This window comes from Thalia democratica, chromosome 1 (assembly GCF_965202585.1).
Source record: "Thalia democratica chromosome 1, ktThaDemo2.hap1.1, whole genome shotgun sequence".
Taxonomy (NCBI): Eukaryota; Metazoa; Chordata; class Thaliacea; order Salpida; family Salpidae; genus Thalia; species Thalia democratica.
The window spans coordinates 60,732,335-60,744,726 of NC_139165.1; the positions used below are offsets into that span (position 1 = coordinate 60,732,335).

The 12,392-nt window shown below is 26.5% G+C and overlaps 1 protein-coding gene across 2 annotated transcripts in view; it reads right to left on the reverse strand.

Annotated features, from left to right (window-relative positions):
- The window catches only part of LOC145835261 (protein phosphatase 1E-like), a 40,341-nt gene that overhangs the window by 17,376 nt on the left and 10,573 nt on the right, over positions 1-12,392 (reverse strand). For both annotated transcript variants that reach the window (XM_082942842.1, XM_082942836.1), the window contains exons 5-7: positions 9,366-9,479; positions 5,977-6,100; positions 50-186 (exon numbers count right to left, since the gene is read on the reverse strand). In XM_082942842.1, the coding sequence (XP_082798968.1) occupies positions 50-186; positions 5,977-6,100; positions 9,366-9,479 (375 nt within the window). The remainder of the gene's footprint in view (positions 1-49; positions 187-5,976; positions 6,101-9,365; positions 9,480-12,392) is intronic.

Below are 12,392 nucleotides of genomic sequence, written 5' to 3' on the forward strand. Positions count from 1 at the left end.
TAAATCTTACTTAAAAAAAGACCAACAATAGAATTTAAATAAGAATTACCAATTTAGGGACATCTTTATCTTTATAAACATCCCAAAATCCATCACAAGCAATAATAATATAGTCATCATTAGAACTAATTTTATACGTTGTTACATCTGCATCCGAACATACGTATGGCTTAAACTCATAATCTCCTGTTCAGTTAAACAGTAAGTTATAATTTTAAATATTCAATTAATTTTCAGCTTTAAGTTTGTCTTTTCAATCTACTTAAAAAGTTTTCTAGAATAATTGTTTTACTAAATTTCAATATCAATCTAATTCTACTATGCTTTTTTAAGAAGCGTTATTTATAAGACTTCTTAATATATCGCAAGTTAGAAAAATAGCTTTATTAAAAATGTGTACTACTTTGTTCACAAAGTCATAATAATAAACAATTTAATGTTTAATAATTGATTTACTTTAGATTCTAACTTTTTTATTTGAAAACTAACTCCCCAATTTACTTCTTAATATTAACATTAATACATTACGTACATAGTTGTGCTTTTATACCCCTTAAAACCAGGGTTTCCCAAACTTTTTTCATAAGGTCCTCCTTTCAAAAAATAAAAAATATGGTCCCCTCAAATTAGATTTTTCAAAAAACTACCCTTGAATACGCCTAAGAAGATCTTTTTTTGCTCTTCATCATCAACTAAAGAATATCTTGTGTAACTTTTAAATTATGGCCTTGTTAAATAAATCAGAAATAAAGAGCACTCAAAAATAAATAAACTTGTTTGTTTTAATTTAAAGTGTTATGTTCAAGTAACTGTGTGGTGATTTGCTGATAGAAATCTGGCAACTATGGTTGTTGGTGACTAAAAAAAATTTCACACATTTAGCTGAATAAATACTAGTAAAAATAGACTTTTTTTCGCTAGTAATGTTAAAGGCTTTAAATTATTAAGTCTATATAAATAACTAATAAATGTATAAAATGTTAGATAGTTTTTAACAAAAACTAAACTTTTTTATTTTAGAATTTTACAAGATATTGCATAAACTATTATTTGATTAATTTCTGAGTTTTACCATATCTAATTATATAATGTTAACTAATTTCAAATAATAAATAGTACAATGTTGTTTAGGTTTGTTTATTAACTTGAAAAAATAAAATAAAAGTTATACAATCAAAAGAATTATTTGTTTGCCTGTTTTATTTCATATATATATATATATATATATAATTACTCTCTGTTCTTCCTGACTATAATCTGATACTGCCTAAGCTACTTAAGAATCCTTGATCCTCGTCACTCTTCTTTTCCTGAATCTTAGCTGTTGACCTTATATGTATCCATTTCTCTTACAATAAATGGTATCTGGGAAGATATGGTACTTTCCAAGAGGTTGCCAAGAAATAATGTGAGGCTAGTTGGACTATAAGATCCAAGACCATATGGTAAATTAATTGCTTTGAAAAGAGAAAAAATGTGTTACGCTTAACATAGGGAATTTTGCTGTTATGAGATATATATTGAACACATGGAATATAAATTGATTGAATTAAGACGGACAGGGTTGCCAAATGCTTTTGGCAAATTTTCTCTAGGTTTTTAAAAGTACATATTTTTGGGTCTATTTTTAGTTTAAAGTTAAGTTTAAGGTAAGAAACTGTGTCAAATAGTATAAAAACATTGAAAAAAAACACTGTAAAACTACTTTAAATGTGTTTTGTAGTAAAAAATATTTTGATGATGACAAAAATTGTTTATCTATATCAGGGGTCGGCAAAATGCGGCTCTCGAAGGGTGAATCTGCGGCCCGCGAGCACGTCTTATTTTTGAATGGAATGCAGCCCGCGAGAGAAATTTCTGCGGCCCGCGAGCATGTAAATATGGCCCGTTAAGCAAAAACATAGTTTAAGTTAAATTGTTATCGGTAATTCAGTTTAATTTGATTAATATTGATTTAAGTCCCTGAATAAAATTTTAAAACAGTTAAAATAATTTACTGCTTTGGATAAAAATGTAAAAAAGAGCATTCAACCAATAATTTTTTATCAGTTTCATAATAACTTTTTTATTACAACGGCAAGTTATTAGCTGAAAAAAGAGTTTGAGAAGTGCTTGGATTCAGTAAGTTGTTTATATAATACTTATCTAGTAAATAAACTAAACGCAAATGTTTCCATTGTGTACAAAAGTAATGCACAGTAACTAACTTAAATATTTTTTCCTTAAAATTTAAGTATTATGTTTAACATGTAATTTATACCTAAGTTTTTTATATAGATGTATTGCAACTATAAGTTGTATTTGAAAGTACACAAAAACATCTAAAACAACATAATAATAAAAATTTAGTTTTGGTTTTGACACATTTTTGTTTTTAGAAGTTTTCTGTGCACTTTATTAATTACTATGCACATCAATGTACATGGATGTTATTAACCATTTTTTTCAACTTTTTAATTAATTTTTAGTTAGATTAACTTTAGTTGAAGTATAATTTATTATTATTTTTACTTCTAGATGTAAAATCTAATTTGTACATAGACTAATTTAAAACAGTTTATATGACATATATAAAAATAGTTTTTGATAGGTATAAGTTATAAATATTTTAACGATATGTTTTGGCAAATCATATTTATTTCTCTTGTTTGCATACTAATATACACAAATGCTATTTTTTTGAAAAATCCTAAAAATATACTAAACTTAGGAATGGCAAATTTATTAAGTCTACAAGTTGGTAATCAAAATAGTTCAAATTCAAGCAGTTAAGCAACTTAACATTGCCACAAATTCAGACATAGTTGTGAACATATTTCAAATATCAGACCAACTTGGGCTTTTTTTTAATATTTAGCTGAGTTGCTTTTTTTATTCTAGATCTAAATTATCAAACTAGTTTTTGGTCACTCATGCTGGCTTTTTGGTTTTGAAGAGTGGTAAACAAAACTTAGGATGTGTGTTTTTTTATACTTACAGCTTTGGTTTTAGTTATAATATACTTTATTTTTTAAGTCTTGTAGCTGCAATAGTTTTTATTTTGGTACACAGTAACATTTATATTTATACTTCCAACAAAGATCCTATTTCATTCCTTGATTTGTAGACTCTTTTTAACATCAAGCAAAAACTTAAGCAACGAACAAGCCAAAAGTAAACTAGGACAACATATTGACTTTCCGCTTCTTCTACTATATTTCAAAACTGTCGGTGGTAAAGTTTATTTTTCAAAACAGTTTTCACAACATTAATTGTTAATTTCATAAAAATTAAAGTTGTTGTCTTTGCACATAATCTTTCTTGGTTTATTACTAAATGAAGTTAATCGATAAAAAAGATAAGTCCAAAATCTAGTTTTAAAACAAAATCATATTACTATAATGTATTTACTAATAGTTCCAGTAACAAAAACTTAAGATCAACACCCATAATAATGGTGCATTGCACCATTGCTTTTAAAATTTATTTACCTATCACTGTGCTTTGCATTGAAACTAAACCTATAAATTGTTCTCAAATGTCAAAATTACTAAAAACATCCTAAAAAAAATTCTCAGATGAGCACTATTTGTTGTATAAGTGCTCTCATCGTAACAGATAAATTAAAGTCTAATTTGATTTATGCGTCTTTATAATATTCAGACATTTCCTCCACACCACTTCTTGTTGACATTAAAATTAACAAAAATCGTTTACTACAACCAACACAATTTCTTTAAAAAAGTTTTTTATTCTAAACCGTATCTCCATTTTAGTAACTACTTTTGGTAATTTTAAAATGCCTTGACATTTTTTCTGATCAGTCTGTAGTTACTGGAGATAATCATGTGCTTTTTTTAAAACTGGCTTAAGCAATTTGTTTTTTTTTATTTTTTCGTTTATTGCAATGACTCCTAACTAACGTTTTTAATTCTTATAGTTCGTCTTATATTTCACATTTACCATTTTTAAATACAATACTTTTATTGGGGATAAAGAATTTATATAATGCTGAATAAAAATTAAGTTTTTATACTGTAACAAATTGTCCTTTGTTATTTTTGATTTTAATTTTTACAACACTAATTTTTAATTTGGCGCTAAAGATTATTTATGTTTGTTTTGATTTGTGTTATCAGTTGTTATAAATTGAGTTACCGTATGTTATATACTGATTTTGGTTTAATAAAACAATTGATAACAGATTGTTCGAATTTGGTATTTAATTTTAGCAGTAATAACTACTAGTAATTTGTAATAAAAGTTGTTATGAGTGATTCAGATAGTTTTAGAGTTAAAGCTCAAAATGTATTGCTAAAAAAAGAAGCAAAACTATTTCCTCTTGAAGGTAACAACCCTAACCAGGCTGGGTTTATTACACAACTTCATTAATGGCTTAATAAATTTTTGTATCTTCGTTATAAATATTTAAGAAACTTTAACTGTCCTTTCAAGCTGACTTATAACAATACTTTTTTTGCTGTATATATTTAATTCACTCTCAATAAACTTTGTTATTTCTTTGTTTTGTGAACTTTATTTTAAACAGGCTGGCCAAACAAACAGGCTTGTTTAAAAATTTGAAAACTCAGAATACGTTAAACCTGTTTAAGATGTTTTTAAAAACTCAGGTGTGTGTGAAGCTTTTATTTCAAGTACTTTGAGTAAATCTTCGAATTTTCAGAATAGTTTTTTTGACTTTAGTTTAGTTTATTTATTTATTGTTTTTTTTTTTGTAGGCTACTTATATATTTTGTACTTTTCAATAATGATGATGTTTTAATCAGGTATATAAGCTTGATTAACAGCAAGTTTTTAGCTTTTTCCAACTTTTATTAAACTTAGACTGGTTTGATATAATTCAGACATTTTTAGTGTTAAAGTGACAACCATGTAAAAGACTAATAAACTACTAATAAGCTATTCGAACATTAATTGTATTAAAATAATTGTTTTAGACTTTTACAATATAAATAGATATTAGTTTTCTATAGTAAACTAATTACTGAACTTTTTAAAGAGTACAAACTATTAAAAAGGCAAAAATAATTTTCAACGGTTAATATTTTTTTAAATATTAAAAGCGGTTGGTAACAAAAAATATGTATAAAAATGACCCGTTAAGTGATTCAAGCTTGGTTTTTATAGAGTTAGGTTGTAAGTAAAATAACAAAAATATTAAGTTAAACTTATTAACTGTTTAAAATAGTACACAGTTTATTAAGACTTAATTATATTAGCCAATGTAAATTTCATTCCAATAAATGTTTATAATTTAAATAGGTATTCTATGTGTAGCTAAATGCAAATTAAAATAACAAACTGAATAAAAGTAACCTAAAATTGTTACTAAAACTAAAACCATAAGTTTTTTTAAATATAACTAAAAATGCGGCCCGCTAAGATTTTTGAAACTTGAAATTTGGCCCGCGAGCACCAACTGCCTGCCGACCCCTGATCTATATGATAGATTTTTTGTGTCAAATCAAAATTTTACTACTGACATGTTAAAAATTGTGCAAAATTCCAGGTTGTTTGTTTCAAAAGGTTTTTCCAGGATTTTTAGTCTGAATTGTCAAATTTCAGGTCTTTTGGCAACCCTGTACGGGATATTATTACAGATCAGCTTTTATTATTGTACTATATAAAGGTCAGTAGTTCATTCCCTTCGAGGTACAACAAGATAAATGAATGACTTCCTAAATGATAGGGATTTAATTGAGGCTGATAAACTAGTCGACAAAAAACATCAAAGGCAGCTTTATAGTCCTAAAATTTAATACGGTATCCCTAGTTTTAATTGTGTCGCAGTACAAGGTATAGAAATAGCTAAACATTCAGCCTAAAAAATCTTGATTTTATAATTATAAAATTTAAATATTTTTTAATCTATTAACATTTAAAATGTAATGGTTCTTAGTTGATCTGATAATTACTTTTTAAAAGCTTCTCATTAATTAAAAGCACTATAACTTGTAATATACAGTAATAAGGTACCAATAGCTCGTGAAACTGCAAGTTGTCCATTGACTCTCCATCCGCCAAAGTTTAATACACACCCTCCAGCCTGCTCAATTCTCATTCGTTCATCAGTTCGAGCAGGTTTGTGTGCTACCATTAGCTGTTTATTCAGAAAGTTAAATTCAATTCCAAAGTAACTAACTATTGCAATTTATGCTTTAAATGTAGCCAAGTGCAATATATCATAAAAAAATAACATAGGGCATAGAGGAGTGCAACATCTTTTAGAAAAACTGTTATTGACTCTTATTTCTAAGCGTAGAGTATCCACTATAAGATACTTTTTATAGAACAAAAAAAATTCAATTCACTTTTGAGATATAGTAAGTTTTTAAAAAAAAATCCTATACAACCGTATGGAATTAGAATTTTTTAAAGCCTATTTTCTCAGAATTTTGAAATAATTACTAAAATCTATCTCTTCCTTGATTTTTAGAGCAATTTAATTCAAATTTTCATGAAATATACTTTTAAATATTACAAAAAACTTGTAAGACGTAGTTGAAAATAGCCTTTAAAAAAATTATGGCCAAAATTGGAAAACAAATTTTTTTGTTAATTTTTTAACTTTTTTTTACAAAAGTAAAAAAAAAAATATGTTTCCTACAAGTTGTTTGAAGTTTATCAAAAATAACTGGGAAATGTTTGAAAAAAATTACTAAAAACTAAAGGAGGAAATAAATTTTTAGTGAAATAGTCTATTTTTGCCTTTTTAGTTTGCGCCTCCTATAGAGAACCTATTAAATGCTCTAACTTTTATCGCTTATAGTTTGAAGTTACTTTGAATTTTAACAAGTGAAACCTATTTATGCCAAAAATAAGAGTAAATTTTTAAAATAGTGTTTTCCCCCCTATGCCCTAATGTTGTATGGAATTCTTTGACTATCACGAAATAAAAGTATTTTTACTTAGAAAGAAGTAAAAGCAGATTAGGTTGTGACATCAAAGTTCTCTTAATAAGAATATAAAACATTTGCTGGATTTTACTTTAGTAACACTGTATCGTTAAAAGAACAGCTCAACAGAACATAAGTAAATATTTTTTTACATGACTAAAACGACGATAAAATTCATTAAGATAAAGCAGTAAAAATACATAAACTGTATAAAAACATTTTTAATATTTTTAGTATAATTTAAAGGCACCCTTCCGCGTAAATGGGACATAAGTAGAGTGGTGATGGAGGTGCTTCCGCATGATCATTTTATGGTAGAAAATTATGGCTCACAGAGACTGACTCGGAGAAAAAAAAGGTTTCTTAGGGTGTACAGCCCAGTGTCAAGAGTATTGAAACAAACGATTTCCATGGTTGGCGCAAACGTTTACCAAACTCACAGGAGAGCAATGTAAATATCAACGTACTGATTATCCTGAAAATGTTACAGAAGATTTCAACGGTGCTAATCGTGGTAAAACAAGTAAGGTTGAGAAAGAGTACATTCCTACTCATATAGTACCCATTAAGGCCATAGGGGGGGAGGTAAGCCATGTTTTTTACAAGTTGGTCTTATTTTATAAAGTTTTTTCTAAGCTTCAAGATGCTTTTTATCGTTTTAAAAAATTCAAATTATTTTTTGAGATATGACTAGTCAAAATCGGGCCGCATAATAGGTTCCCTATGGGAAGAGAAAACTAAAACAGCGAAAAAAGACTATTGTATTTAAAATCTATCTCCTCCTACATTTCTTAAGCAATCTTCTTCAAACTTTCACAGTCTAATCTTTATAAAATAAAAACTTTACTTTGGAATTAAAAAAAAAATTGTAAAAATTTTTTTTTTTGAAAAAAAAAGACTTTTTTTTTAATTTTTGTGATAAAAATTTTATTTTTTTACATTATGAAAATTCTAAAGTAAAGTTTTTCCTTTTAATATAAGGAACATTTCCTGAAAATTTGAAGAAGATTGCTTGAAAAATGAAGGAGGAGATAGATTTTTAGTGAATTTTTAAATTTTCGAGAAAATTGACCCCGAAAAACTTGCGGTCCATACGTTTGTATCGGAAACTTTTTACAAAAAATAAAATATCTCAAAAGTTAAATGATATTTTTGAATTCTATAAAGACTGGCTTGTAGTTTGTATTAAAAGCTTTCATATAAAAGCCAAAGTTAATTTTTGTAATAAAAAATGTCGGACCCCCCCCCCCCCATATGGCCTTAAAAGAAAGGTTTTACTTGTCTTACGTAGGAGATTTCAATGCACCAGGGAAGCTTGATAGTAGAATAGTCAAAAATAAAATCACATTAAAAAAAGTCTGTTTGTTTCTGTTTCTAAGACATTCGATGGTGAATATTCAATTGCTGCTGTTAGTGGTAATTGCTAAACCAGAAGGGATTCAGCATGGAATTTGATGAATTTATATTGTGTAGGATTTATTTGTGGTGCTTCTTATTGTAGTTTTGTTTTCTAAATAAATCCCTTGTTTATAGCCTTTTTTAGTTAAAGCAAATAAATTTTGTTAATTTACTCAATTTAGTTTCATCTTAGTAAATGTTTTTACCAGGTAAAGTCCCATATGATGAGCTTTATTATTGCCTTAAAGTTGTTATTGCCTTAAATGAGCTAGAGGGGATGTAAATTTTTAGTGTGTTAATACCTGTTTTTGTTTTAGATTTATCATTATAATTAAAATATTTAGATCAACCAAGAGTTATTGTTCAACAAACAGGCGTAGACGTAATTTAATTTTTACAGTTTATGAAAAAATTAACAAAAATTTTAATGAGTACACAATAGGGTGCTTATTTTCACAACTATTTTTGATTTTCTGGCTGAAAAAAGAAACCATTTTTCGGAATTGTCATAAAAAACTATGTGCAAAACTTTAGATGATTTGAAGAAGCTTTCACCTTGGCACCAACCGATTTTATAAAAACCACCCCAATGCAAAATGTATGGGATTAAAAAAATGCGACCAAGGAGTTTTAGGCTGATTCTTTTTTACTTGCGGCCAATTATCATATAAACACATTGTGCACAATTTAAAACGATTTAGAGAAATTTTTATGGAGGTTTTTCTTGATTAAATCTAATTTTTATAATTTTTTGTAAGTGTTCTTGAATTTTTGGTAATTTTTTAAAAATTCCAATTTTTCCGGAAATTACGTTTATCTTTCTAGGTTTACTAGAGAATATTACAGAAAACTCAGAAAAAAACAAGAGTATATTTTAACTTAATAATTAAAACTTTGAAATACCTTTTTAAAACTAAGAAAAAAAAAAAATTTAAGCAATAAAACTGAATTTTTAAATTTGGTTTTTACTCTAAATGCGCTAAACTTTTTGGCTCTTGGTTATCTTTGTTTTTCCTTTTGTTAAGTTGCTGGTCAACTGCAGAGTAGTAAATAATAAGTATCAAAACTTACACTTTTTCCAATTCCATTATTAACAATACATGCCTGACTATCACCAAGCCATGATAAATAAAGATAGTCATTATATATTACTACAACAACTGCTGTGCATCCGCTTTTGATAACCTGAAATAAAAAGAAACAATTTAAAATACAAAGTATGTTATTTAATCGCAAATTTTAAAAAGTACTAGTACGTTTTTTTTTCTCTAGTTATGGTAACATACGTTGCTTAGAACAATTTTTTTCTTTAGTTATTGTAAAGATAAATTATTAACTTAATTAATTTTAAACCTCTTGATCTTTAATTAACTACATAGTTGCACCAAAAAAATCAAAAAAAAATAGTAATTAACAAAACTTTGTTTTTAAATTTTATCAGAAATTTACTGTTCACGTTTTTTAGAAAGTTCAAAACAATTGCTTTTGGCTTATAAATAAATCTTCATTGCAACTTTTTTATCCCTATAATAACTTTTTTACTTTTTTTATCTTAATTTATTTGTAACAATTATAAGTACACACATAAAAAGAACCACCATGAAAAAAAACATTTATGGGTGTCTTTTTTTCATTATAAAATGATGATAAAAAATAGTGTTTTATGAATAAACAATAATTAAACGAAAAGTTTTTGAATGAAAAAGTTATTTTAATAAAAAAGTCCAATGTATTTTGATTACGTCATCAGGAAAAAATTCGAACAAGTTTAGCAGTTTTTGCATAAATATACTGCTGCAACTAGGACGGGAACAGGTCAGAAAAGCACGGCATCACATTAGCACAGAGTGACACTTTAACACGGCGTCACTTTAGCACGGAGTGACATTTTAGCACAGAAATTATTTTGCAAGTTTTTTCTATGCTTTAATAACATTTGTACTATTATGTTTAAAAATCTAAAAACGAACTATGCAACATGTAAACTAAAAGTTAACAAGGTATAAATGAGTTACAAGTTTAACCTTAAATTAAAGTAAATTTACAGACTTCTTTAACTAATTTCACTATAAAACTGTAAATAAAATATTTTGATAATTTTACTTTAATGTTGCATAGTTCGTTTTTAGGTTTTTTAACATAATATTTTTCGACATAAAACTAATTTTATAAAACTAGCAAGTTCAAAGCTCTAGGATTCTTAAAACTTTTTTAGAAGCTTAATATTAATTTTAATAAGATTTAACTTTCAGTTTAAATTTTAAATAAAAAGAGAGATATATGAAAGTTATAAACTTTTTTGTTTAATTTTTTAAATGAATATAGCTTTCAACATCATAATAAAGAAAGATTTTAAGTTCCTCTTATTTCTACATGCACACATCTCGAAGCTTTTTTTATGCTTATCTATGTGTTTTAAAATAATATATAGACTTTTACAAAGGTAAATAAACTTATTTCAACAGTTTTTCTACCCGTTTAGCTTCTTATTATTTTCATTGTTTTAGAACTTTAAGAACCAGCTTAACTAAAAGTACTCCTAGTAAAAACTTTATCTATAATTGTTTTAAAACGATACTTTCTAAAGTATTAGAACCAACTTCCACATTTCTATGTTTGTTAACTTAATAATTATAGAATAATTAAACACTAATTAAATGAAAATTTTAATAGATTTAAAATAAATTATTCTGTGAAAAAATGTCACTCTGTGCTGAAGTGACGCCGTGCCAAAAAGATGTCGTGCTAAAGTGACGCTGTGATTTTCTTACACCTACCCATTAGGACAACCATAAAAGGAGCCATCGTTATAAATATGACAGCTGTGTATATAGTTTTAATTTAAAAAGTCTTAATGATTACTATTAGAGGAAGGTTTTTGAACGTATTTATATACCATTTGCAACTTAATATCAATAGATTATTCATTTTGTTGAATTTTCCTGGAATCAATATTGATTGAGGAAGAGCGACCTAATTTAAATACGCAAGTAGCATTAAATGGAAAAACAAAATTATTAACAATCTATTAATAAACATACCTTTAGTTTTAATTGCTGAATCTCTAACTTTTCGAATTTATTTGAATTTATTCATACGACATAACTTAAAGTTATTTTTTAAGCTGTTAACTTAACAATTTTTTTTTCAAATTTCATTTAAAATTTATCACTTTACAATGAAACTCGTACGGTTTTGAAAAGCTTTGTGTAATAAAATATAAAAAACGAAATGAATAATCTATTGATATTAAGGCCATAGGGGGGGTCCAACATTTTTTTTTACTAAAATTAACTTTGGCTTTTATATGAAAGCTTAAAGTACAAACTATAAGCCAGTTTTTATAGAATTCAAAAATATCATTTAACTTTTGAGATATTGAACTTTTTGTAAAAATTTTCCAATATAAACGTATGGACCGCGAATTTTTCGGGGTCAATTTTCTCGAAAATTTTAAAATTCACTAAAAACCTATCTCCTCCTTCATTTTTTGACCTAGAGACTTCAAATTTTCAGGAAATGTTCCTTTTAATACTTTAAAGAGATCTATTGTCGGAATTTTTGAAATTTTGAAAAATAAAAACTTTATCCACAAAAAACTAAAAAAAAGGGTAGTTTTTTGACAATAATTTTTTTTTACTCAAAATTAAAAAAATTCCTACAATAGATCTCTTTAAAGTTTAATGATACACATTCTGTAAAAATTTGAGAAAGATTACTCAAAAAATGAAGGAGGAGATAGATTTTTAGTGAAATAGTCTTTTTTCGCATTTTTAGTTTTCGCCTTCCATAAGGAACCTATTGAATGCCCTTTCTTTGATCGCTTATATCTCAAAAATTACTTCGAGTTTTTTTAAGCAGTTAAAAGTGTCTGATAGCTCAGATTAAATTCTACAAAATAAGATCAAGTTGTAAAAAACAAAGTGGACCCCCCCCCCCCCTATGGCTTTAAGTTGCAAATGGTATATAAATATTAATGATAATTTTTAACCAATTTAATATTTCAACTATAAAATAATTTACAATTATTTTAAATCTAAAGTAACGAGTCTCACAGTGGAAAATCAAGAGAAAGCTTATTAAAAAAGGAATTTAATT